Source organism: Rhinolophus ferrumequinum, chromosome 10 (genome assembly GCF_004115265.2).
Source record: "Rhinolophus ferrumequinum isolate MPI-CBG mRhiFer1 chromosome 10, mRhiFer1_v1.p, whole genome shotgun sequence".
Lineage (NCBI taxonomy): Eukaryota > Metazoa > Chordata > Mammalia > Chiroptera > Rhinolophidae > Rhinolophus > Rhinolophus ferrumequinum.
In genome coordinates, this window is record NC_046293.1 from 24,659,603 (window position 1) to 24,687,474 (window position 27,872).

The 27,872-nt window shown below is 42.5% G+C and overlaps 2 protein-coding genes across 5 annotated transcripts; one reads left to right on the plus strand and one right to left on the minus strand.

The window, feature by feature from the left end:
• Nucleotides 1-299: 299 nt before the first annotated feature.
• C3AR1 (complement C3a receptor 1) lies at nt 300-6,847 on the plus strand. Of its 2 annotated transcripts, none has more exons than XM_033116230.1 (2): nt 300-502; nt 5,237-6,847. In XM_033116230.1, the coding sequence occupies exon 2, from the start codon at nt 5,247-5,249 to the stop codon at nt 6,672-6,674; it is 1,428 nt and encodes a 475-aa protein (XP_032972121.1). In that variant the 5' UTR covers nt 300-502; nt 5,237-5,246; the 3' UTR covers nt 6,675-6,847. The 2 variants fall into 2 exon arrangements, with proteins under 2 accessions (XP_032972121.1, XP_032972120.1); XM_033116229.1 differs by having other exon boundaries at nt 300-445.
• Nucleotides 6,848-9,354: 2,507 nt separating this feature from the next.
• FOXJ2 (forkhead box J2) lies at nt 9,355-27,717 on the minus strand. 3 transcript variants are annotated; one of them, XM_033117267.1, is made up of 12 exons: nt 27,585-27,716; nt 24,351-24,424; nt 20,192-20,538; nt 18,932-19,006; nt 18,131-18,199; nt 17,806-17,946; nt 17,120-17,318; nt 15,104-15,496; nt 14,580-14,681; nt 13,800-14,009; nt 13,057-13,155; nt 9,355-12,143 (listed from the first exon to the last, which is right to left on the minus strand). In XM_033117267.1, the coding sequence occupies exons 2-12, from the start codon at nt 24,388-24,390 to the stop codon at nt 12,055-12,057; spliced, it is 1,764 nt and encodes a 587-aa protein (XP_032973158.1). In that variant the 5' UTR covers nt 24,391-24,424; nt 27,585-27,716; the 3' UTR covers nt 9,355-12,054. The 3 variants fall into 3 exon arrangements, with proteins under 3 accessions (XP_032973158.1, XP_032973159.1, XP_032973161.1); XM_033117268.1 differs by lacking the exon at nt 24,351-24,424 and having other exon boundaries at nt 27,585-27,717; XM_033117270.1 differs by lacking the exon at nt 27,585-27,716 and having other exon boundaries at nt 24,246-24,381.
• Nucleotides 27,718-27,872: the final 155 nt, after the last annotated feature.

Genomic DNA, 27,872 nt, shown 5'->3' on the forward strand with positions numbered 1-27,872 from the left:
GGGGCTGTGCAGGTCATTCCTCCCAACTACACCCCATCCCCACCCACACATACCATAGGTGATTGTGGTGTATTTCTAAAACAAAAACAAAAGCAAAAATCAATAAAGTGCGTAGCTTATGTACAGAAGTACTCTTTCTAACCATGCTCCGTCCTGCAGAAAATGTCCGAGAATTACACCCTCCCAACTTCTGTTTTTTTCCTTTACTTATCTGTAAAGTGACTCACTTTGAAACTCTTCTTGTGAAGTCAAATAGTAGTCAAAAGTGTGAGGTTCGATTTATCAACACAGATGAAGAGAGAGAGAGGAAGGAGGAAGAGCTCAGCAAATTTCCTAAATAAGTTTTCCAACCACACTTGACTGTGGTTAAGTGTGAAGATCAGACAGGACTCGGGGAGGCCCCCAGCTCTATGCTGAAGCCTTCAGCTACTGTCTCAAGTTTTTGGTAAGGAATCCTGGATCCAGCTGGTCACTTGTGCCTCACTTGTTTTGCTCCTTATAGGTAATGGTTGGAGGGTCATTATCTTCTATTTCTCCTTATTCCTTCTCCAACTTATACTTCTTTTGTTTTCTCCCCGTGTGCACCTTTCTTTTTCTAAACATTCCACATTTGATTATCTTTGCTCTTCATATTTTCGTTCTAGAACTAATAGTGATTTTTTTATGTCATTTCCCCTCCTCTCTTAAATTGACTGTTTCTCCATCTGACCTTTGATTCCAGTTTTCCCCAATTGTCTATTTTTTCTTTGTATATATATTTTTTTCTCATTGTATTTCCCTCTCTTTTTCTTTCTTTTTTTAAAATTTTTTATTGAGGAATATTGGGTAACAGTGTGTTTTTCCAGGACCCATCAGCTCCAAGTCAAGTCGTTGTCCTTCAATCTAGTTGTGGAGGGCGCAGCCCACCATCCCATGTGGGAATTGAACCAGCAACCTTGTTGTTAAGAGCTTGCGCTCTAACCAACTGAGCCATCCAGGCACCAACCTCTCTTTTTTTTTATATTCTTTTACTTATTCCTTCTTGCTACTTACTCTGTCATCCTATCATTAGTATTTGATTCTGGAATCCACTTTTCTTTCCCTACCATAGTTGAATTTTAGTTTCAGGATTTTATTTATCTTATTAGTTACTGCCAGTCAATTCAGTATTAAAAACTAAAATAAAAGAAAATTCTCTACTAATCTTAAATGTAGAGGAATTTTTCAATCAAAACCCTAGGATAAATGTGAAAAGTGATCTTGTTCTGAAAGACTTTAAGATTCTGATTTATATATACTTTCATTTCAAAACAGATAATATGTGATATTTAAAATAACTCATACCGGATGACCCAATTTCTTTACATTGGAATGTGGCTTCTGTCAGTCTTTAATACTTCAATTTGTGCAGCTCTTGATACCCTTGTTAGCAATACCAAAGGCTTCTAAGTTACGTGATTCTTTGTGGTAAAAAGGAATTGGTCTGACACACATGGGACCTAAAATCTGAGAACCCTCTTAGTTGTATAGTAAAAGTCACCTAATTTTCTGAGTATCAGTGTCAAAACTGCAAAATGAAAAGTAGAGACAAGGAGAAGTGATTGCTACGTTTCCTTTTGGCCCTAAGAGCCTATGACTATCCTTTTCTGAACATTTTATGGATCTATGCATGTATATGTGTGTTGGAATAGAACAGTGGATCAGGGGTGTTGCCGTGCAAAACAGGGAAGGAAGGGACACTGACAGGACTTGAATATTTGAGTATGCGAGGCAACAGGAAAGATGACAATCACTTCTTTTTATTATTTTGCTGACTTAGTTATTTTAACTACTGCTAATTAAGACCCTACAACAACATTTGGTTAACTCAGCAGAACTATTTTCTAGTCACAAAAATACTTTGGGGCCTTTATAAAAGGAAACATAAAATGCTGTTACAGCCAGTAAGAATTGGGAAGTAGAAAACAAAACGGAAGTTAGAGCAGCTGTGGGCTGCCGTGTGCTGCCGTGGGCTGCCGTGGGCTATCGTGTGCTGCCATGAGTGGCCGGTGGCCAGTGTGAATAGCCAGCAGCCAGCGTGAGCGGCTGGCAGCCAGCGAGAATTGCAGTGAGCTGCCTGCTGTGAGCAGCCAACCACCGACCAGCGACTGGCTGCCTCAGCTGTGGGGGGGGGGGGGGGGGAGGGAGCACAAGGGCCAGGGAGAGCATGGGCCAGGGCCAGGAAGCTCTGTCCTACACAACCAAACAGAAATAATCGGCTTGAACTGGAGTGGGGGTGGGGGGAGGCGGAAGAGGGGGAAACGGGGGAAAAAATTTAGTTGAAAAAGAAAAAAATTCGAAGCTGAAGAACTAATTTCTGGTTGGGATTATTAGAGGAAGTTTCAAGGAAAATATAATATTTGAACTTGATCTTGAAGAAGAGCTAGGATTTTAACAGGGAGAGATTAGAAATGGAGGAAAGGGGAAGTTAAGGTGAAGGACATAATTGCAGATAGAAGCAAACAGCATTCATTAGCCATAGAACAGAAAATGGCATTAACTTGAAATAGTGAGTTGTTCATAAAGCTATGAAATAGAGTACATTTGTAGGAGTCTTCAGAATTAGGGGAAGGTAACATCACAGGCTAAGAGAAGAGAATGTTAAGGAGTCAGTGTATCACATGACATGTATTATATTGTGGAAGATGGCAACAGAGAAAAGGATGCTTGAATTTATTATTTAGAGGTAATTTTAGTGGAGCAATGGGGGCAGAAGACAAATTGTGCAGTGTTAAGAAGTGAGTGGTGAGAACAAGAGACCCCAAAACAAGCCAATATCCTTGAAAAAGAGAAACTAGACTAACTTAAGAGACTTAAGAAACATAACATCCTGATGTAAGTGTGATCCTAGATTGGATATAATTGTGGGCAAATTAGATATAAAAGATAGTTTTGGGACAGTTGGAAAAAATTGAATAAAGATCGAGTATTCCTTAAGGTACAATCTTGCTGTATAATGTAGAGACTGGTAACTGAAAAAAGAAAGCAGTTTATAAAACAATATGCATTTAAACCCACATTCATAGCAGCATTATTCACAAAAGCTAAAAGGTAGAAGCAACTCAAATGTCCATCCACAGACGAAGAGATAACAAATGAGGTCTATCCACATAATGGAATATTATGCAGCCTTAATAAGGACAGAAATTCTGACACATGCTGCAACATGAATGAACCTTGAGGACATTATGCTGAGTGTTATAAGCCAGTCACAAAAAGATGAATGCTGTATGATTCTACTTTTATCATAGTCAATGGCATAGAAACAGAAAGTAGAATGGTGATTGCCAGGGGCTGGGAGAAAAGGAAGTGAGGAGTTGTTGTCTAATAGGAAGCGTAAACCCCCAAAATGAGTCTCCATACATATAAGTAATATTTAATCTTTATGTCATATAAGGCATTGTGCTAAATTCTGTGGAACGAGCATTTAGTAACAAGATTCATTTTTATCATCATTAAATTTAAGGCCAGTGTGATAAATAAAACTGCCACCATATCAACTACAAGATAAAATGTGTCATTGCATAATATGAAAAGAGGTCAAACCACACACACAAAAAGAAAAAAAAATGTTTTGATAAAACAAAATGTTGAACGTCATCAAAATGTTTTCCTTTCAATATTTCCTTTATCTTCTGGTAAAGAAAGAAGTCATTGGGGGCCAGATCAAGTGAACAGGGAGGGTGTTCTAGTACAGCTATTTGTTTACTGGTTAAAAACTCCCTTACAGACAGTGCCGTTGAGCTGTGCATTGTCGTGACGCAAGAGTCATGAATTGTTGGTGAAAAGTTCAGGTCCTCTAACTTTTTCATGGAGCCTTTTCAGCACTTCCAAATAGCAAACTTGGTTAACTGTCCAGTTGGTACAAATTTATAATGAATCATCCCTCTGATATCAAAAAAGGTTAGTAACATCATTGCAACAAGTTTGTGAACTTAATTGTGTGAACTTGTACTTTATTTTATTGTATTTTATTTATTTTTTTGTGTGGGGGAAAGGGGAGCAGGATTTTATTGGGGAATAGTGTGTACTTCCAGGACTTTTTTCCAAGTCAAGTTGTTGTCCTTCCAATCTTAGTTGCAGAGGGCGCAGCTCAGCTCCAGGTCCAGTTGCGGTTGTTAGTTGCAGGGGGCGCAGCCCACCATCCCTTGTGGGAGTCGAACTGGCAACCTTGTGGCAATCATCATTTCTTTCTTGTTTATTTGTTTTTTATGACTATAGTGGAAATGATAGTTTTATTATACAGAAGCAGAAAATATCCATAAAAAATTGGAAAATATAGACAAGCAAAAATAAGAAAATAAAAATTTTATATACCATCAGTCATTAATTACTACTTTAACACCTTAATTTAGAAACTTCTGAATCATTTTATATGTGTGTATACATACACATGTATATATGTATGTATATTTTTTGGTAAGCAAATTTTAACAAAATTAGATCATACCGTGCATATTGGTTTTTTAAAAAATTTTTAATTGTCGGAAAATTTATCATCAACCATTTTTAAGTGTACAGTTCGGTAGTGTTAAATACATTTACATTATTGTGCAATCTCCAGAAATTTTCAGTTTCAGTTTTGCAAGGAAATCAATAACAAGAGGGTAAACAACTCTTTAGAAATTGGATAGCAAAAGGAAAAGCTGAGGTTGTATCTAAAAGACATAAGTCAGTCTAGGGCACCTTATTCGGTGATGGTGAGTCCTTTGAAAATCTGGTGGAGGAAATGGATGGACCTTCTGCCCTCAAAGAAATGAAAACATGTAAAGTTAAAATTATCCATATCATTTGAGGTGGTGATGAAGCTTCCCAAAGCCCTTTTATGGATCTCAAGTTGGGAACCTCTGATCTAGAAGTTATTGTTTGTCCATCAGTGTCATTTGTTTGTTTTCTAATAGGGGACATTAGGTAAGGAAAGAAACCCGTGGAGAATGAGAGCTTAAAAGCTCAAGAAAAAGAAATTTATGTTGATACGGACTTCTAAATGAGGTTATTATTTTGATACATACTTAAATTGACACAGTACATTTTAAATGGTCTATCAGAGAATGTTTTTGTGTGATCCAATGTGAAGTCAAGGAATAAAAACTAAAACAGTGTGAGAACCTTTTTGGTTCTATTAATGTATCTTTAGGTGGGAAGGTTAGAAGTCTAATAATACTCAGTTTTTAAAAAGACAATGTTTGTTTAAACATTTTTGTTCATCTTTTTGCAGAAGTTTAGCAATGGAGTCTTTCTCCGCTGAGACCAATTCAACTGACTTACCCTCACAGCCCTGGAATGAACCCCAAGTAATTCTCTCCATGATCATTCTCAGCCTCACTTTCTTACTGGGATTGCCAGGCAATGTGTTGGTGCTGTGGGTGGCTGGCCTAAAGATGCAGTGGACAGTGAACACAGTTTGGTTTCTCCATCTCACACTGGCGGACTTTCTCTGTTGCCTCTCCTTGCCCTTCTCCATGGTTCACTTGGCTCTCCAAGGACACTGGCCTTATGGTTGGCTCCTATGCAAGCTCATTCCCTCCATCATTGTCCTCAACATGTTTGCCAGTGTCTTCCTGCTGACTGCCATTAGTCTTGACCGCTGTCTTTTGGTACTCAAGCCAATCTGGTGCCAGAATCACCGCACTGTTAGAAGAGCTTTCGCTATCTGTGGATGTATCTGGGTGATGGCTTTTATAATGTGTGTACCTGTGTTCATATACCGGGAAACATACACCATAGATGACCATAATATGTGTGGCTACAATTTTGGTCTCGACAGTTCGTTCGATTATTCAGACTTCACCTTTGGTCTACTGGAAAACGGGTCTCTTGACAACTCCACTGTTCAGCTGCCTGGAGAAATGGATGATAGGTTAGATTATTTCTCTTTACAAACAAATGTTCTTCATTCTCAAACATTTCAAAGACCTTCTGGAGATTCACTCCCTGGGGATTCAGCTAGATTACCTAGTCAACATCCATATTATAATTTATTTAAACCTGATGATGAGGTCTTACCTACAATCCCAAGTGGGTTTCCCACTGAAGGTCACAAAACTAACCCACTAGATAACTCTGACGCTGTCGTCTCTACTGATTTAGAGCTTTTCTCTAGTTCCTCTAGCAATTCCTTATATATGACTGAACTATCACAAGATTTCCTGGATGATAATTTAGGCCAGTTTGCATATGACAATCAAGTTTCAACACCCTTGGTGACAATGACCATCACTAGGTTAGTGGTGGGTTTCCTATTGCCATTTATTGTCATGGTGGCCTGTTATAGCCTCATTATCTTCAGAATGCGACGAAGCCGCTTCACCAAGTCTAGGAGCAAAACCCTCCGAGTGGCCATAGTGGTGATGGTTGTGTTCCTTGTCTGCTGGGCGCCATACCACATTTTTGGAGTCCTCTTATTGTTTGTTGACCCAGAAACTACCTTTGGGGAAGCTATGCTCTCCTGGGACCATGTGGCCCTTGCTCTAGCATCTGCCAATAGTTGCTTCAATCCCTTCCTCTATGCCTTCATGGGGAAAGGTTTTAGGAAGAAAGCAAGGCGGTCCATGCAGGGCATTCTGGAGGCAGCTTTCAGTGAGGACCTCAAACATTCCACCAGCTGTACGTCAAACAAAGTCTTTTCAGAAACAAACAGTAGCAGAGCTGTGTGAGAATATGGAGCATTGAACCAAGCAGAACTTCTTAGGTATTCACCCAGTGTAACATGCCCTGCCCTAGAGTTGTTAAAAGCTCTATTTCTTTTTTCTTTATATATATATAATATTCATATATATATATATATATATATATATATATATATATATATGAATATTGGGGAAGTGTGTTTTTCCAGAGCCCATTAGCTCCAACTCAAGTCGTTGTCCTTCAATCTAGTTGTGGAGGGCATAGCTCAGCTTCAAGTCCAGTCACCATTTTTTAATATTAGTTGCAGGGGGCCACAGCCCACCATCCCATGCAGGAATTGAACAGGCAACTTTGTTCTTGAGAGCTCGAGCTCTAACCAACTGAGCCACCCAGCCGGCCCTCCAGCAGCTCAGTGGCAGCTTGTTGTCTTCAATCTAGTTGTGGAGGGTTCGGCTCACTGGCCCATGTGGGAATCAAACCGGCAACCCTATTGTTCAGAGCTCGCGCTCTAACCATCTGAACCATCTGGGCCACCCCAAAAGCTCTTATTTCTGATGAATGCTAAATTTGAGAGTCATTGTAAACATTAGTCTATTTCTATCCCAAACTAAGCCACCTGAGATAAATGAGAATCTAGTCTATTATAAAATGTTTCCATCATTAAATTTTCTGTTGAGTGTATCTAAATTCCCTTCCAGATTCATTCTAAAACCATTTCTTCTTGTTCTGAGTGAAAGATGACCATTTATTCTATGGCTTTGTTGTTGTGCTGTTGGTGGTATTGGGGAGGGTTTTAAATAAAAAGAAAGTGCAAGAAGAAAAAGTTTATGAAAACAAGGATTGATGAGACTGATTCTGGAGCAGAGTACCATGCCAGATGCTTCCCATTTGGAATACTCGTGGATACAGGACATAGGAATTCCAAGTTTCCATTTGTACAACTAAATAAGCATCTCTTGTAAAGACAGACTACTAGAGCATCTAAAAACTTACTCACGAACTGGTATTGTAAGCTGCCGTTTGGGGAGTTCTCTTGTCTATATGTTTATTCTGCCTATTGATAGAGCCATCTACTTTCCACTTCTTGTCTTAAACTCCTTAATTCTCTCATTCCTTCCCTGCCTCTCTCTTCCTCCACATTAGACTTTGTACCTCTCCTAACCACGAATTTCAAAAGTTTCAAATCACTGAAAAATGACTGAGTACCCTCCAGGAACACTATCCAACTTAGTAAAACATGACTCTAAGTGTGTATCTTTCACACTGAAATTAGCAGATACATCTTTAAGTTTTTAAAATTCATCTTTATCTTTACCGAAGTAATACATGCCCATAGTTTAAAGATAACTCAAGATTTAGGATGAAGTATAAGAAGTCTCCTGCCCCATTCTGCCCAACCACTCCCTCCTATTTTCTGAGAGATAACCCATACAATTTTAGATGTTTCTTCTGATAGTTACTGTTATTTCAAAGTCATGTGCTTATGCTGATATTTTTTGTAGACATGATAAAATGACTTGTTTTGAAAGATGAATTTTATCCATTCATATTTTTGTTTATTCAGCTTCCCAATATTCATTAACCATTATAATTAGTTAATGACCACTCATTTTCTTCCACTTTTTCTACCCATTCCAACCACATATATAGCTTTCCTTCTATCCTTTCATTTTATAAAAGCATTGTTCAACTCCCTGTCACCTTCTCATGTTCTCTGTATATAAACCTTTGTGTTAAACCTCTAAAATTTCAGGTTTGCTTGTACTACAACATAGCTTCATCTAAGCTGAATACAATGATTTAACTAAAAACAGAAAATGAGAAGTTTTAAACTTGCAGTGACTGACGTGAGGGTCTGAACTACAAAACTGTTAAAAAGTACTATACAGTCAATTTCAAATAACTAAGAATTCTTTCACTTGTAAGGTAATAATGTCTTATGTTGTAAATTTGCAATGTTAACTTCCAATTTAATCCACTTATATATTTGATGCAAATAAATGCTTTGTTTTTTGTGGTTCCTTGCAAGGCTGAGAGATTCATGGATCCTTTTAATTGACAGAATATATCATCGTCTCTAAATATGCAGCAAAAAAGTTTCATAGTGGGTAGTTTAGATCTGCTATAATGATACTTAGCTAGGTTTCTGGAAATCCCAACAGATCTCACAAGACCTTGGGTATAAGTGCCAAACTCCTGGGGTTAGTGTATAGAATATTAGGATGAATGAACTTGGCATAGTTACAAAGATTCAATAGTTGACATTTTTGGACTCCTTCTGAGAGTACCATTTGCCTTGAAATGTATTCTGAAAAAATTCCTTCAGTTGGAATTCCCTCATTTCTGATGAAAAACTATGGCAAGTACCTATAAGTACTCACAGGAAGTCCCAGATGGAAACCCATCTCTTTCCCAAATTGTAGTATCTTTAATCTTTAAAATAGCCCAGAATGCAAGCAAGGTGGCCTTGTCCACACACCAAGCTCCAAAGGGTGACTGCCTCTCGCAACGATATTTCACTATTTTTAATAGCATTTGAAAAGGGGAATGCTTCAAATTCTTGTCTCCCATCAATCTTACAAATAATTTCAGTCAACTAATCAAACCCTGTGTGAGGTATGGAAGCTGCAAAATACTAAATGAAAACAAATGCTTCACATTTCTCCCTTCCTACCCCGGCAAAAAGAAATTTGAGGCCAGCACTAATAAAACCATAAATATTCTTTTTTGTTTTTATTAAGAAAGCATGCAAAAAACAACAACTTCTGAGACCATACCCCCCTTCTCAGCCTGCACCAATGCAAAGCATTATGGGTGGTATGAAGGACTCACCAAACCAGAAACATAGGGGTTGAAGAGAGGAAGGCAGGGATGGGTGGATCTATACCAAGTAATTGTTCCTCTACCCCTCTCCTCCCCTTTCTCCCTATTTCCTCTTGCAGGCAGTGATCGCCTGCAGTTTGCACACATCACCCAGTACAACAACGACTATACTTCAAGTCCAGCGATGCTGAACCAGCAAGAAAAAGTAGTATTCCATTTCACGGGGGGTCGGGGGAGGGGGACGACACGGGGCTGAGGCCCAAAGAGGGTCAAGTTTGTGCCACTGAACAAGGCAGAGTTTAGCGGAGGAGAACTAAATTCCCAAGGAGGCCTGATGACCCATCTCCAACCTTAGTCCCCAATTTCAGTTACTCTGGCTGCCCACCAGAGTTCTCAATGAGACTAGTTTTTTTTAAGATACAGATTAATTATAAACAAGGGACATTTACATGTATGATTTAGTCTACCTTTGAAAACCCTGTCTGGATCTGAGTAGAAAAAGGGTTAGAAAAGGGGAGTGACAATGTGTAAAGGGGGCATCTTAGGAAGAACAGATGGGAGGTTGTATGCAGGAGGCACCTTGACTGGAAGGAATAAGGAAGAGATGCATAAAATAGGAACACTGGGCAAAGGCATTTTGCCACCCTCTAAGAGAAATTCTCCTTTCCCCAATGGGAAATATTATGTCATATTTCAACCCCACTACTGCCCTCCAACACAATGGGGGATTCAAGCCACTCATACCCCTATCTCTTACAAAGAACTTCAAAGAAATAAAGTGCTCTTTAATCAACCGCCCTTTCTTGCCCCTTTACTTTAGCCTCACTGGACTTCTTCAACAAACTTTCATACATAAGCCCCTTACAAAGAAAGGAAGGGGTGGATGAGGAGAAAAAGCAGGAGAGTGGAAAGCTAAACCTCTTGGAAATCATCAGTAAATAAAAGAATATTAAAAGCAGAAATCAGAGTGGCCTTGTCCATTCCACACATTTTGTCCTATAGCTTTCAGAAAGTAAACATTTAGTAAAATAGCAACAGAAATAATATTGTTCTTCCCTCCCATATCTAAAATTCAACAATTAACATTAAATATACACTAAGGACTTTGCAGCAATAAATCATGGCCACTCCTTAAATGAGATAAGTCATCCCTATACCTTTTTCTGGGGGTCTCCCTTGGCCCTCATTGAATTCTTCCCTCTAGATTATATACTCCACACTACCAATTTCCTTCACCCCTTAATACCCTATTGCTAAAGCTTCAGCCCCAATGATCTGATTCCAAGAGAAGCATTTACTTACATAGTTAAATAACTGAAATATTCCCTACCCGTATCTATGCCAGCTCTTTTCCTTTCCCCAACCTCTTATCACCAATTAGGTTTCGTTCTGCTGGTAGGTGGGAAAGAGATTCCCACCCTGTTCTAGGACATGATGAAAGTAAGAGTGATAATGGGTTATTTGTCTATCTTGAGAATGCCAGAAAATGGGGGAAGAAAATAAGGCGGGTAGAAGAGTTGAGCCAAAATATTTGCTGAATGGGAAAAGGGGATTGAAGGATAATTTGTAAATGCAAATCAGAGAAAATTATGTTTAAAAAGGCAAAATGGTTAAATTGAAAACATCTCCAAAAAGTTGACACTATGCTGAACAGTTGTCCTCATCCCTACCATAGCAGCAGAGTTCTGGTTCAGACCCACTATCTTCAGACCCACCATAGAGAATGGGCTAGGAATAAGTCAGTGGATGTTTATTTGACATAGTATTACATACCCAATTTCATTCCATCGCCCCTCTGCAGTATTCAACTCAACTCGGGCCTCTTATTTCACTAGGATTTTATTGTCACCCTCCGGCACCACCACCATCACTCTTACCCTTGATGGGGAATGAGGATCGGCAGAAGTAAGGGTTAAAGATATAAAGGGACAAGGAAGAGCTCAGAGGACAAAATTAGCACCATTGAGTAAAACCTGCAAAGTCATGGCTGCCAAGCAGTGTTTGAGATCCCTTCTACTTGATAATGTGGCCGCTCCAGTTCTGAACTGAATTGATAAGAACACAGAACAATTTAGGGCCAAAAGGTGGGTTTAGCACTGACCTTCTCAGAGAGACAGGTAAATAAGAGTTTGAAACCTTTCTCAGTAGCTATCATGGCCTCACCTTCTCGCCAGATGATTTTAAATTAGCCAGGGGTGGACATGGTCAATAGTGTAGGGACAGGAGACTGGAGGCAGCATATAACCACTAATAATAATAATAGAAGAAGAAGAAGAAGAAGAAAATGATTCAGGGAAAAAACAAGAAGGAAGAGGAAGAACGAGGCAGGAAAGAGGGGTTATTTTCGGCAGCATCTTGCAGTGGCTTCTCTGACAGAGAAAGAAAAAAAAAAAAGAAGATATATATCTATATACAGGCAAGGGGGGAAGGAATGGGCTGGGGCTGCTGTCTCCCCACTGGCAGCTTCGCCACCCAGCCCTGGCTGCCAGCCACACTCCATGATGCACTAAGTGATGAAGTCGCTCTCTCCCCACTGGCAGCTTCGCCACCCAGCCCTGGCTGCCAGCCACACTCCATGATGCACTAAGTGATCAAATCCCAGTCGAAGTCATCAGGGATCTCCTCACTGGCACCGGGAGGTGGAACCGGTGGCCGAGGGACCATATGGTGTCCTGTCAGGAAGAGAGAAAGAGATTAAAAGAAGAGTGGATGGGAAGCTATTCTATCAGTTAGATGAACAGTGCCCCACCCCAAATACTACCTTGAGGATCGTCTGGGAAAACTATCGTCCTTATCAGCCCAGAGTTATTTTTGTAGCTGGCCACCACATTAGTGAGGCCCCAGGAAATAAATTAGAGTGAACTAGGTCCCATGGCAATATAACAGTATGCATCCATTAACACTTATACTTGTGAAGACTATGTAATGACAGAAAACATACAAAATGTAGTATTATATGAAATAGCAGTACAAAAATTTGTGTATCGTATGGATTAGGAGTACATGGACAAAGTCAGATGTCACCCAAAAAATTAAAAATACTTATGTTCTGGCAGGATGATATTAGTGATTTTTCTAAAAGGTATTTAAAGATGAAGGATCTGTTCATTTTATACTATTTATGGTCATTTAGAGTCTCTTCTGCCACTCTTAACATCAGAGGTAATTCAATCCCAGACCCCTGAAAGTAGAGGGCAGGTGACAAGCAAGCAGACCAGGACACAAAGCAGGTATGTCTGTATACGAAGTTTCTTTTATTTGCCTGAGTATATACCTCATCTAGATTCCAAAGTTAGACATATGGAATGTTCTACATATCCATCTTTTGTTTACATTCATGCTTTTAATTCCTTTCATTATTGCAGGTACCAGCTAATTTTAACATAATCGGTCTTTCGTCTCCCACGACCTACACCTCCCTAGCAGGTAGCCCACCGTCCAGCCTTGGAAATCATGAAGGCTCATCCCGGGCAGTAGGTGCAGACAAAAAGGCACAGATGCAGGCTCAGAGCAAGAGGAAAGCGAAACAACTTGTCAGGGTAGAAAGTGCTTGGTTTGTGGTGAAACAAGCTTCCTGGCTCTTACCTGGGCGATTGTATCCTGCTGAGTCCTGGGTGGAAATTGAGTACATTGGGGATGGGCCAGGGTAGAGGTGGGGGGCTTGTGGGTGCCCGTAAGAGTTCACTGCCAAACAAGACAAGAGTAACTTGAGTAGGATCATTATACTCAATGAAGCAGGGTGCAATACAGAGGGGAAAAACAGTGCTCTTCCTACCCTGAATTTCTTCCCCTTTCCCTGCTCTGTTCTGTAGCTCCCGCAGAAGTTATCAGTCCTCACCACTTAGGGTAAAAAGGACCAGATACTACAATGTCCTTACATACATACATTACATACAATGTACTATGTGAAAGATCATAGCTATTAGAAGGGTGACAAATGTAGAAACAGGATCACTGAACCTCTCTCGTGTCACTGGTTTGAAGATCATGTAACAGCAGAGAATACCAACTCCACCTGATATGATCCAGTTAGGAGTTACCAAGACACAAATTTGGAATGGAGACTTTCTCCTCCATTTTCTTATGGAATCCCAACCTCCAAAATCAAGGTCTAAAAAGGAATCACACGGTGTATTTCTTTGGCATTTTTCAGTATAGACACTATCAATGCAACAGGTGTTCAGTCAACATAGCGAACAAACTAGTCCTACTGCTCAGTTTGGATCATTGCCCATTGGATGATTTTTCTCAGTTCTCCTGTGCCCTTCTCCTCCCCTTCCCTTTTCATCAGAGTCTCCACCTCCATGGCCACTTGCTTTCTTCAGTACCTTGATTCAGGGCTGGCTCTTGTTTGCCACTGGTGAGAGCACAGGAGTCAGCAATACGGGCAGGGGCTGGTGGCCGATGGGAGCCCCCTTGAGGGGGCACATGACCAGTCTGAGTAAGGAAGTGATTAAGGGAGTCGCACAGATTGGCAATGTGATGCTGGTCGAGGCTCCAGTTCTTCTGCTCTGCCTGTCTCAGACTCTCCATCAGTTCTACAAACAGAGAAACAAGAAATGCTAACCATGCAGAGGCCCCGGAGTCCCTACCAAGTCTATCCCATTTCACTGTTCCGACCACATCATAAATCAACACCACTGATTATATGCGTTACCAATAATAACTGACATGTTACAGCGCTACATTATCAAACTCCCATTCTATTTGTTTGCTACTAAATTCTTATTATAATTTCCATCTTACTGATGAATAAAACAAAATTTCAAAGTGACTGAGTGAATTAGCCATGGTCGCACTGCTAGTACACGGTGACAAAACTATAAAATAGTGGTCCAGGGTTTCTGAATTCTGAGATTCTTCCCTCTCCCAGAGACATAACTGGCTAAGATAAACCACTGTCATATTCTGAGTTAAGACAACATTAATTACAATTTATTTGCAAATAATATCAATATTATCCACCTTATAAAATATGGAGGGGAAACAATGAAATCCTCAATCCTCAAACTTCACTTAACCATCCCCTTCTGGTTCTGGTTTGTATTGGGTTTGTCCACTTACAATATATCCCTCTTCCTTCCAGTCATCATCCTTTGATTACGAACCTGAGAACTGTGACTGCTCAATGCTAGACCAGTTGAGCCGATTCACCATCTTGAAGCTTTCCTTTAAGGAGTCGATACTGGAGCACCAATCAGGAGGAAAGGCTGGAAAGAGGAGGGCAAAGTGGGGAATAAAATAGAGTCCAGTGTAAAATGGCAGCCAACTGAGAGTAGACTGACTACGTGCAAGATTCTTGCATTTACACAGGTCATCAACAGCATTAACGAGATAATTTTGGAATCTCTCTCCCTGGAGATTTCAGACTAGTAAAGCTTATCTATGCTTTAGGTATTGACAGCCCAGCTCATAAGTAGGAGAATATGTAAAACAATCCCAATTATTTCTCCAAAAATTCTATGATATGGAGCTTGAAATAGCAAATTCTGTTAGCTCACATGCGCTCTCATGGAGGAGTCAGGCTAAAAGACTCACTATTAACTTCCTAATCAACTGCACCTCCATGCCAGAGTCCGAACAAGGAGGTCGTTCACCCTCCTCTGGATCTCCCTGCACCCTCCTTACTCACCAAAACCAGTGCTGTTGATAGGAGCCTGGCCTGGTGCCTGTGGCTGTGGTGGTGGCGGCTGCTGGGCAGGGTGGGAGTGGGGATGGTGCTGATGAGGGTGGTAGCCTCCATGCTGCAGAGGGGGTGGGTGCATGGCCATCACAGAGGGAGGCCCATAGCCTTCAGCCCCAGTTTGCTTGCCCCCTGGTGGGGTACAACCATCTGGGCTTGGAGTGTGCAATGGAGGAGCACCCCCTACAGCTGAGGGGCCCTGGGCTGGTGCCTGCTGCTGCTGTGGCTGTGACTGCTGGGGCTGTGGCGGGGCCGGCGGCTGCTGTGGCGGTGGCGGCTGCTGCTGCTGGTACATGTAGTAGTTGTTAGAGGGCGGCATGTCCCCCAGGAGAGACGAAAAGCCTGCAGGGTGGGAGGAAGCAGGCAAGTGACTTGGGCAATGCATTTTTCACTCAACAGGATTTCCACTGGGTTGAGGTGGGCGGCCTCAGACAGAAACCACAGACTTCAAAGAGTAAGGGTGTTCTGGGACAGCACGGATCTCCTGGCCTCCTGGATGGTAAAGAATACAGGGGGAGGGCCTTGACAGTGTTGTGACCACTGAAATTTTAGCCAAAAAGGTCAGCATGTACCTTTTTATGCTATTTTACAGGGACTTGGTGTGGGCCTGTAATCACAGTTTCCAAAGAAACCAGATGTCAGGTAAAGTTTAAAAGTAAATTACAAATAAAACAAAGCCATTGGGCATCTATTTTCTCCTCTTCCTTATTGTCTCTACACCCTTCTACTCTTACCACCTTCTTGTATTCACTACCAACAGATGGAGCTTCAGTGAAAAGTGGAGTTGGGATGGATGAATTTCTCAAACAGACTGAGCAGGGAAGAACTGGAAATTGAGGCTAGGGGCTTTCAGCCACCATTAAACTTGAGTGAACACTTAGCTGTCCTTGCTCAATCTAATTTCTTACTTTGTTTCTGAGAGTCCCTCCATTTTCCCCAGTTCTAACTCAACCAATCACCTGAGTTGGATTCATTTCTCAAGCAAATGCTACAATCTTGGAACACAACTCTAGATATGAATCCCCTGGGATATAAAAGAAGAAATTCATGAAAATTAATATAAAATTTCCCCGAAATGATTCCTAACCACTTTTAATCATTCCATTCATCTCCTGCCTCAGTACAGAACAAGAAGGTCTGATGACTCACCCGAAGTCTTAAATTCACCCTCACCGCTAATTTCTTTAAAAACAAAACAAAAAACAGGAATTACAGAGGGCCGAACCAGTGCTCTCTCAAAGAGCCTCCCAATAAGGACTTTAAATCACTCACATGATAATTTGAGAAATTGACTATGGACAAGATATAAACTGATATTAGGAAAGCTCGTTATTGTGTTAGGTGTGGTCATGGAAATGGGTAACTAAAAAAAGATTTTATCATCAAGGATGCATATTGAAATAGTATGTACAGGTAGAATGGCATGTCGGAGAACTGTATCAAATTACTCCAATTTAAAAAAAAAGCTGGGTATAAATGAACAAGCTTAACAAAATATTGATACTGTTAAAAATGGACTATGAAAACATAAGGGTTTATAACACTATTTTTTCATCTGTTTGAAATTTCTCCTAATAAAAACTAACGTATGAATATGCTAAAAAATAAAATTAAGTTGTTCTCACAATGAAACGCAGGGATTCTTAGGGGAAAAAGATGATTGCTGCCCCCTAGTGGCCAATATCTACATAACTTGCACGCAACCATAAAATCACTGCCCTTGTTCTAGCAGGGGCATTCCTCCAACTCACTTTCTGAAACTAATAACCCAGCCCACCTCTTGAAACAACTGTCCTTCATAACTAAGCCAGAAGAGCTCAACTCCAAGCAGTTTTGGTGCATGACATGCTTCCCCTGACCAGTGATCAATCTCTCCTTGTCTTAAAAATAAGAAGGGCGAGAAGAGACTGTCACCACCTGTTCAAAATACAGACGACCACACTCCTATCCCAACTGTAGTCTCACCGTGCTGGGAGGAGGAAGAGGACTTCTCCAGCATGGATTTGTAGAGGTTGCGGAAGGACCAGCTCAGATCCTGAAAATTGATCTCTGAGTAGGAGAATTTGAAGTCATGGTTGGTGTTATACAAGGGAGGGGGACCCTCAGTGCTTTCTCGGCCTGGAGCCCCTGCGGCCACTGCTCCGCCATCCACAGATCCTGTGCCCTGCAAAAAGAGGTCAGAAAGACTTGATCCACGTCCTAAGTGAGAGACAATACAACCCTTTAATGGTCACCAAGCTCTCTTGTCTGTCTTCATCCCCTCCCAACTTTTTGATGAAAAAGTATCATTATCTCCTTTTCTAATTCATTCTTCTCTTGATGTAGGCTCTTGCCCTTTTCCTATGTTACATCCACGTCCTACACTGCCTTCTCATAACCTTTTTGGCTCCCTTTCCTCTCTTCTTTTACCTGATATTTCTCAAAGTTCTATTATCTATCTCTCTCCCTCACCCACTCTCTGTCTCAGCTTCCCTCTTTTGCTTTCTCCTTCTTTCCCATTTTATCTGACTACTATATCACAGATATTCAATACATTATTTTGAACCGACAGATGTATGCATCTCTTCTACCATCCATCCATCCATCCATCCATCCATCCATCCATCCATCTATCTGCCGCCCCTCTGCCCCCTGCCACCTCTACTTCCTACCTGGCTGTAGCTGGTGATAGATGTGGGGCTCTGAAGTGACATCTGAGGATTCCCCTCAGGAGGCAGTGAGGCTTCTCCACTCCCTGGAACGCCTCCCCGGGGGCTCTTGCTTGCCTCCTGTTCTGGTGAGTCTTGGGATAGCTGAGGGTTGTGAAAGAATAGAAATCCATAAGCAGAAGCTAAACTTCCTCCCAAGACCCATGTTTTCACCTCTGCTGGTATTCGTCCTTTGCCCCAAATATAAGAAAGGACTAAAAACACACAAAAGAATGTAGAAGGAGTAGCTGGCTCAGAAACGGCATCTCTCCATGAGGTGGGGACTTACATCATCATCTGGAGGGTGTCTTCTCTTTCGGGAGATGTCAGGACAGGTGTCAATTGTCCAGTATGAGCCCTAGGAGAACCACCACCACAGAGAACAAAATCATTATATATGGACATTCCCACCTTTGGAAAAGCAGACATTTGGGAGGATTTTCACATAAAATAAGTTACATTAAGAGAAACGACTGGGGATTCACACAGAATCCTGAGGGTACTGGCAATTTGTGAGGAGTAAATTTATCCTAAATGCTGAGAGTATGTTCAGAGATACCTCTTGGGGTGCAAACACAGGCTCCGATTGTTCTGGAGGGGCAGAACAATGGTATCTAGTTCAAAGTGCTGGAAATGCCAAACACAACCCTTCCCTTCCATGTGATCTGAGGCGAGACTCTCTTGGCCTTTAGCATCCACATTTGTCAAATGAAGAAAATGATCTAGCCCTTCTTTCCTCTGAAGATAAAAATCATGGGATTTTTTATAGAAACATTCCTACAAATGTTATTAGGTCCACCTTTTACATCTAGAAAGAGTGACACACACAAAAATGGGCAACAAAGTCAACTTTATCAAAAATATTTCTGTTAAAAAAAAAAAAGATTTCACAATCTTCCTTAGTCATTCATTCTAGTGGGAGCCCATAAGCTTGATTACCAAGCTCTTCCTCTGAGGAAAAAATAAAGCTGCTTCTCTAATTAACATGATTTCCTCTTCTGGGTAATTAAAACCACCACAAGACTCTAGGCTGTCAACTACTTCTCTCCCCTTCCTGCTCCTCCCTTCAATGCTTACAGCAGTATCTCACCTTCCCAGGGTCATCCCGAGGTCTGGGCACCTTCCGGAAACATTTGTTGAGAGAAAGGTTATGCCGAATTGAATTCTGGGGAAGCACAGAAACAAGTTAGGTTTGAGCATTGTACAACGCAGAAAATTTTCCAATAGGACACAGAAGAACACAATAGGACATAATACACAATAAAGTTCAAATACCAGGGTAAACTTATCACCTCTCAACTCTACGAATGGAGGAGATTGCATATCACATAGCAAAATAAATGAGATAAGAAAAATGCAGAAATTATATTGATGAGCAGTAATGGCTATAAATTTGACTACTAAGTGCTTCTGGAAAGCTGATTTTCAATCTTTCCACCCAACTAACAGGCAGGTACATAAATTCCTCAAAATAACATCTGCCCAGTTCCTATATCATTCTATCTGTAGTAAAGGCACACTATTTTAAAACTGTTTATACAAATGATAACACATATAAATTACGAGTGAAACAAAGGCACAGTTCATGTTTGTCAACAGCTCATAGCACGATCACATTTGGAGGAAAGAAATATTGTTGTATAAATGTGCTGGGTGTTGTGGTAGCTTGCAGCGACACATTTATAAAGGAAAAAACTGAATGATTTCAACAGTCTCCAGCTCATCATCTGGTTTGTATGTCAACTGATGACTCACAGAGTGACAGAACTACATTAAATCCCCATTCTACTCAGCAATTAGCAAATGAATTGCTGCTCCAAAAGATTTGAGAATATCAGTCTTCCTCCTTTGCTTAAAATAGGAGTCCCCTTCTTCCTATCTCTAGCCAAACAACTTATCCTCTCATTACTTGCTTGTGATGCTGTTGGTGAAAGACCTAATTATTTTTTTCTTGGTAAACAATATTTTAAAAAGATGATGACTATGTGCAATGAAGTTTTGGAAATCTGATGAGATTCCTACCACCAGGTAGGAAGGAACAATGTCATGCCTTGCATAGTGACTTGAACATAGCAGAGTGGCAACAAGTATTTGTGAAATAAATGACTCTCCTTTTTAAGAAATCAGAAGACAAAAGGAGATAATCAGCAACAGCATCCTACCATCCACATAACTCTACTTAGAGGCTCGGGATCTCTGGAGCTTTTTCCCTGATATACCTTATGAAAGCATTTACCACATCTCTGAGACAGGTTAAGAGTGAACTGGACAAGGCTATGGAAAGAAACAAAAGTAGAGAAAAAGGTTGTCAGAGGCTGAAAATAATCCCTGATTATAGAAACCATCGCACCTTCCAACCAATGCCAGCATTCTTGTAATAGGGGAAGTTATCACAAATCCAACGGTAAATCTCACTGAGGGTCATCTTCTTGGCTGGAGAGGAATTGATGGCATAGGTGATGAGGGTGGCATAGCTGTATCTTGGTTTGCCATCCTGGTGGACTGCTGCCTCATCTTTGCTCAGGGTGGCATTAGGATCTGTGGGTGAGCCTGGGGGACACTTGCGGCTGCCCCCTGGCGGCCCAGCCTGGGAAGCACTCCCCAGCTTTTCAATGGTAGCTCGGAGGGTCAGCTGGGGGAGCCAGTCTATGGAGGTGAGGCTACTCTCTAGGTCAGAAGCCATAGTTCTTCTGGGTTCTGCAGAGAAGAGGACAAAGGGGAGAAGAAAACAGAATAGATGAGAGTTACCTCTGGTTACTGGCAGCAAATAATACCAAAATCCTAGTTCTTAATAGGTAGTAGAGTTTCTTCCAGCTATAATTCCCATAGAAGATTCCACTCATGGGACAGCCTTCAACTAGGTATTCCCAGAACCCGGAAACGCATATACCGTGTTTCCCCAAAAATAAGACCTAGCCAGACCATAAGATCTAGTGCGTCTTTTGGAGCAAAAATTAAATAACACCGGATATTATATTATATTATATAAGACCAGGTATTATATTGTATTATATTATATTGTATTATACTATACCTGCTATTATATTATATTATATTATATTATATTATATTATATTATATTATATTATACCTGGTCTTATATTAAAATAAGACTGGGTCTTATATTAATTTTTGCTCCAAAAGACGCATTAGAGCTGATGGTCCTGCTAGGTCTTATTTTCGGGAAAACATGGTATCACCAATCATCTACCAGATGATAGACTGATACTTATTCTACATCTTAATGTGGAATATAGCCAAGAGGCCTCCACCTTCATGCAGGACTAAAAGAGAGATCAAACCACCCACCAAACTCAGCTATTCTCTCTGTTCTCCTTACTTAAAGCTCTACAACATAACATTTTAAAACTAAAAATAATTTTTAAAAAACACTTAGCAGACAAAATCAGTCAGTCTATTCTCCAATTATGTGACACATGATAATTTACATACATCTACAGAAAAACAAGTGAACATGTTAAAAAGAAGTCTAAGTAAACAGAAATACACACTAATGAAACACACTTTTAAAGATATTTGGCTCTTTTAAAGATATTTGGCACTTTTAAAGATATTCCATATTTGATATATTTGAGAACTTGCCCTTTTTGGCACACACGTGCATGTGAAGCATATTAGATATATCCCAATCATTGACAACCACCAAAGAACAGATGTGAGACAAACACATAAACAGTACCCCACAAACACAGAGATCACAATTAGCTATACAGTACACATTACCAACAGAGCACAAAGTCACACACAGAGGTAACAGATCTTGAGTACAGCTGCCCTCACACCTTGAAAGCTACCCTTTTGCAAGCTCCCGCCCACAGACACCTACACCAGGAAGAAGTCATCAACAAGGACCTCCCACCTCTGAGCCTGCTGGGCTTCACTGAGCCAGGGAGACACCCAGCTGAGTGCGCACCGGTAACAATCAGATAGCCTGGCTAAAAATAGCAACTCTGGGGCTAGGAGCTGGCTCCCCTTCTCCCGCCCTCCTCCTCTCTCCTTCCTTCCCAGCCATGCACGCACGCAAGCTCGCTGCACCTCCATGCAAACTCCTGGTGCTGCCAAACCGCCCACGCCTGATGTTTGCACGCCCTGCTTCCACCCACACAGCCTGGGCACTCTTACTGGCAGAGAGCTATAGCTGGAGTGAGGTCTCGGTGGGGGAAGGAGAAGAACGATGGGTGACATTTGTATTGCTGGGTCTAGAAAGACTGGCAGGAACCCCTTGGTAGCCATTTGGCACTCCCCTAGAGCTGATGCCAGCAACCCCCTAAGCATTTGCTGCCTAACAGGTTTGTGCCTGCACAGCCTCCAGATTCCAACTAGTCTTTCTTCCTCCTATCCCTGTGGACAGTCCCTCCACAGGGCATTTCTCTAGCATGCCTCAGAGTTCAGAATCCTGAACCTAAACATATCACCTATGTAATCTCTAAATCCACACCCAGATACTATTACTATGCACAAGCATATACATACAACTATACACAAATCCACACACTTTGCCTTTCAAAGCTCATCCTAGCTATGGCTGCCTACCCCTCTCCTGACTCCAACACATCTTTCAGGCTATCAGTCACTCTTCTAGTAAGTGACTTCTCCCCTTGACGCTTATCCCTTTCTCCTAAGGGTCAGCATTCATGCTCATTGCCCTCTCCCTCAAGGTCCCCACCCATGCAATCTTTGCAGGTACACACAAGTACCCTGCCCTGCTCCTCACCAGCAACACGCCCACTCAATAGGGCTGAAGGAAACACCTTTAGTGCCTCAGGGGCCTGGGCCATCAGAGACCCAACTGCAACCCAAGAACTGCTTAATAGAAGAAGGGGGAAAAAAAAATCCATGTTTATAAATAGCTTCAGGAAGGGGTTTCCCCTTTATCCTTATCTTCTTCTCTCCTCACCACCCTCCTTTTCATCCCACCACCATGGAAGCTTAGAAACTAATAGGGGCATTTAATCATTCCAGGAAACCTCAGACCTCCTAGCATTGTACTAAATCAAAACACCACAGCCTCTGGGGTAAAGCAGGCACTTTGGGCAGTAACCAGGTCCCATAGTTGGGTTACCCCAGTTGGACAATAACATGACAACAAGCAGGTTTTCAATGACCAGGGTTCTCCTGGGCCCTCCCCACAAGGGGAAGACTGTAAAGAAGTTTTACCCTATTTCCTATAATATCCTGCTAAAGATTCTCTAGGAAAGCTCAGCTTAAGAACACAGAAGCCGGGCCGACCGGGTGGCTCAGGCGGTTAGAGCTCCGTGCTCCTAACTCCTGAGGGCTGCCGGTTCGGTTCCCACATGGGCCAGTGGGCTCTCGACCACAGGGTTGCCAGTTCTATTCCTCCAGTCCTGCAGGGATGGTGGGCTCCGCCCCCTGCAACTGGGATTGAACACGGCACCTTGGGCTGGGCTGCCTCCCCATGGCTCCGAGTCCTGCAGGGGATGGTGGGCTGTGCCCCCTGTCCCCTGTAGCTGGCAACAGGCAACTGGACCTGGAGCTGAGCTGCGCCCTCCACAACTGGGACTGAGGGGACAACGGCTTGAGGCCGAAGGGCACCCTCCACAGCTAGAATTGAAAGGACAGCAACTTGACTTGAAGGGAGGTCCTGGAAGTACACACTGTTCCCCAATAAAGTCCTGTTCCCCTTCCCCAATAAAATCTTAAAAAAAAAAAAAAAAAAAAAAGAACACAGAAGCCTTTAGTGGATATTTCATTAGAAACTCACCCAACATTGGACAGGGGCGTGAGAGTGGATTTCAAGTAGTGAGAGGGCTTAGGGAACCCATTTGGCACATGCCAACTGTGACTTCCCGAAAGGGAAGCACTCTCAGCCTTTTGCTAGTTGTTCTGTCCTTCCCTATCCTTACCACAGCACCAGGTTAGGACACTGAGGTTAAATTTAACCTTTCTCCAGCACCCTCCCAGTCAGCCCTCCAGATACCGCCCCAGCACTCAAAATATATTCGTCTTACCAGCTACAAGAAGATTGCAGCAAAAGATCCTTCTGATCTTTCAGCACCATTCTTCTTTAACCCATCCCACTTCCTCACGCCCGTCACTTCCCCATTCTTCAAGGGTAGCCCAGTGCGAAGAACCTCAGAGATTGAGGTTCCTCCATTCTATTCCCAACCTTGACGCTGATACACTAAGTGTCCCTAGCCACCCCTTGCTCCCTGAAGTCTTGATGCCTCAGTTTCCCCCTTCAATAAAAGGGATGAAGTCATAAACACTGCCAAAGCTTCATCCCTGCAGGGAAGTGAATGAAGTGTAATGAGCTTGTGGCGGCCACACATTCCATGCTCCCCAAAATAATGGCATGAGGCTAATGTTCAGGCTATTATTAGAAAGGCAAATAAGAGATACTTCCATTTCTCAGTCTAACCAACCTAGTTACCCAGACCTCTCCAGGTGGGCCTCGTGCCACTGGGCTTGGGCAGAACCTGAGTCAGGCCACATTCTTCTCTGCGTGCTGGAAGACTGAAAGGAAATACCCATAGAAACTGGGAAAGGCAGCCAAAGGACAGGCTCCATCACATCCACAGGACATCTAATGAAGACTGTAGTACTGGGAGAAAGGCAGAGAAAAACAAAAAAACATTCTGTTGGAGTGTAAAACTGATCCTGGATGAGATGTGTTAGAGCCAAAATTATAGCCAGTTTTCTTCCCATTTTATCTGAAGGGCCAGTAATTGTTCTCTATATGGTACCAAGGTCAGGTATTAAGGAGTGATAACTTCCTGCTTTGTATATAATGCCAAAATCAATAGAGCAGGGCGGCCCGGTGGTTCAGGCTGTTGGAGCTCCATGCTCCTAACTCCGAAGGCTGCTGGTTCGATTCCCACATGGGCCAGTGGGCTCTCAACCACAAGGTTGCCAGTTCAACTCCTTGAGTCCCACAAAGGATGGTGGGCTCCGTCCCCTGCAACTAAGATGGAACACGGCACCTTGAGCTGAGCTGCCGCTGAGTTCCCGGATGGCTCAGTTGGTTGGAGTGCATCCTCTCAACCACAAGGCTGCCAGAAGGTTGACGGTTCGACTCCCGCAAGGGATGGTGGGCTGCGCCCCGTGCAACTAGCAACAGCAACTGGACCTGGAGCTGAGCTGCGCCCTCCACAACTAAGACTGAAAGGACCACAACTTGAAGCTGAACGGCACCCTCCACAACTAAGATTGAAAGGACAATGACTTGGAAAAAAAGTCCTGGAAGTACACACTGTTCCCCTTCCCCAATAAAATCTTAAAACAAAAAAAAAATCAATAGAGCAGTGGCGAAGTTAACCACATTTCAGGCTGCCTCAGTTTCAGTCCTCACTCTACTACCTACTGGCTGTGCAACCTCAGGCAAGTTACTTAACCTCTGTGTGTTATAGTTTCTTCATCTACAAAATAGAGATGATAACTGTACCTACATAGGGTTGTTGTTTAGATTACCTTCAGTTAATATTTTTAAAGCACTTAGAAAGTGTAGCTATGATTATTTTTGAATGGGGATAAAAGAAAATATTTGAAATTAAAAATTAGAAAACTCACCGATCATATAGGTTAGACTGGAAGCAGAAAGCCTGCAATGGTTTACCTTGCAATACTGACTTTGCAATAGTTTTCGGGATGTCAGAATCTCAAGTCTTTCTTTTTGGGGATCATATCACCCCATTGCTGACCAATGCCAGGACCAAGTAAACTCCAAAGTAAACTCCAAAGATGAAGGAACGGGGGAATATCACCTAAGTATCTCTAAATCACAGTTCATTCAGCCCCATAGCCATGTGCTTCTAAATGATTCCACAAGGGCAAGGAGAATTAGGGAACCTCAGAGCAAGCAGGGAAGCTGTGTGGTGGTGGTACACCTGCAGGTGTGATGCTCTTCACTCTGAGCCATTCAACAAGTTGCATTCCAGCAGCTGGTGAAGTACTTTGTAAGAAACAGACCGCTGTTACACCAAAGCCAGCTCTTCAAAAAGTTGGGGAGGGAGTTCTAGGGTTAAGAGCCAAGGATCCTCATGCTTTTGAGATCAAAGATATCAGAAAGAAGCTCTCTTATTAGTCCTAGAAGAGGGGGTCCCAACCTGAGACTGGGCTGTCCTGCTGCTTGGGATGACTTTTACAGAGCCATTCATGAGGGCTCCCACTGGCCAGGGGAGGCCACCTTTCCTCCCAGCTGGGTATCCTAACCAGCACCCTCCCCAGGTCCTTGCACAGGGGCACCTGCTTTTAGAGTCCTGCCAGAAACACGTAACTCTAGGTAATTGGAGGCTTAGTCTGAAAAGCACACATGAACCTGTCTCGAGCTACATACCTACTCGAAACACAGATACAGAGCCACATTCATCTAAATTAAGAAACATCCATACAAACCTGGGTTCCCGCCCTGTCTCCTAAACTCCTATACCACTACTAACAGGTAGCTTCCAGGACCAAGTGGATATACTTAGGGACTTAAGTAGTCCATCCATGGCCCAGACAGGAGAGGAGAAAACATAAAATCCCAAGCAAGATGAAGCCTCTTACTTGGCTTTGCTGTGGGATGTAATACCCCTCACAGAAGATATTTCCTAATGGCAGAGCAGGGAGGCAGGCACCCAGTTAGTGATGCCAGGTTGAAAGGCAGAGCTCTACCAAACACATAGCCCAGACTCAGAGAGAAGGATTTCCTGGCACTTTTCCCCTGCATTTTCTGAAGATTCTGGACTCCTATCTTATGAAGGAAAACTTAAATACAAAGTTCCAGAGACCCAGAACTGAACAAGAAACAGGAAGGGAGATGATTATTAGGTGCTTTTATGAAAGGAAACTCCTCAGAGGTCAAATCTCCCTGGTGGCCACCTTATTTAGATGGAAGACTGGAAGGAGACTGAGCAGAACACTCCTCACTCCTCTCTTCCTATGCAGGATCTGATATTTTATTTTACTTTATTTTATTTTATTTTATGTTATTTTATTTTATTTTAAGGAACTATCAGCAAAGGACAGGAGGCGGGTAGGGAACTGGGGCAGTGGTACTGGGTCAGCATTAAGGAAGAACTTCAACCCAGGAGTTGGCATTCCCCTATGCCCTTACTTCTTGTCTCGGGACATGTGGGACTCCCATATCCCTTTGGATTCTATTGGTAGAGACATGCTTCCAGCCAGACATGGGAATATCACGAAAGGAGGCCTCTCGGTATCTGAGCTATGGGGAGTGGGGACAGACTGCTTTTTTTGTCAAGAGAGCAGCAATCACAGTGGGTTGGAGAGAGCAGCTCTGGTGGAGCCGACCTAGGGTTGCAGATAAGAAAATATAATACCAATGGAAGCCCTAAACAAGGCCAGGCCATGAAATGCCATCATGACTTTAGTGAGGGCCCACTCTCGGAGTGAGAGGGCCCAAGGATGGAGGGTGGTATGGGAGTCTGGTTGGGATATGTCAATCATTGCTATACAGTATGAATGGAGTTCTGAAAACGCAGGCATTCTCTGATATCCCTTTGCTGTGAGCATGGCAACATACACTTCCCTAGGGACCTCAGATGAATCCCATCCTATTAGTCCCAAACACTAAAAAACCTCAGAGCCTCTTCAGCAAGATGTGGGTTCCAATCCAGCAGCTTCCTCAGAATACATTTCCCAGAGATTCTCTGAGTTATCACTCTACTTTCCCCAGTAATGAACCCAAGAGCCACCATCTCATTCCCCTACACCCACTAGTACCTAAAGATGACAGAGAGAAGATGAGAGAATGCACTAACCTGTCTCCAAGGATCCCCCAGCAAACGGAGGGAACCCCCTGGTACTGCAGTTAGGGGTTGGAGGGATTCCCCTCTTCAAAGGCAGATGAAGAGTCTCATCCTCAGTGGCTCTTGCTGTACTTGGCTGAGCCTCCCAAGCTGGGGAGGGGAACTGGGTCCCCTGAGGATGAGGAGCAGAGGGAGGTGGAGCGGGGGGAGGCGGAGAAGGAGGTCCTACCTGGGGAAGGTGGCACACCCCCCACACTCCGCCTGATACCCTGGGGAGGAGGGGAGGAGCCTCTCCCAACC

Bases quoted from the DNA above. Each gene is read 5' to 3' on its own strand.
- FOXJ2 (XM_033117267.1), bottom strand. From the start codon at position 24,390: ATGGAGCCTGTCCTTTGGCTGCCTTTCCCAGTTTCTATGG. The intron at 17,947-18,130 runs GTAAGTCCCCAC...CACAACCCTCAG, and splicing joins GACACCCTCCAGATGATGAT to CTATCCCAAGACTCACCAGA. The intron at 13,156-13,799 runs GTACTGAAGAAA...CTTGTTTGGCAG, and splicing joins AGAGCCAGCCCTGAATCAAG to TGAACTCTTACGGGCACCCA.
- C3AR1 (XM_033116230.1), top strand. From the start codon at position 5,247: ATGGAGTCTTTCTCCGCTGAGACCAATTCAACTGACTTACCCTCACAG.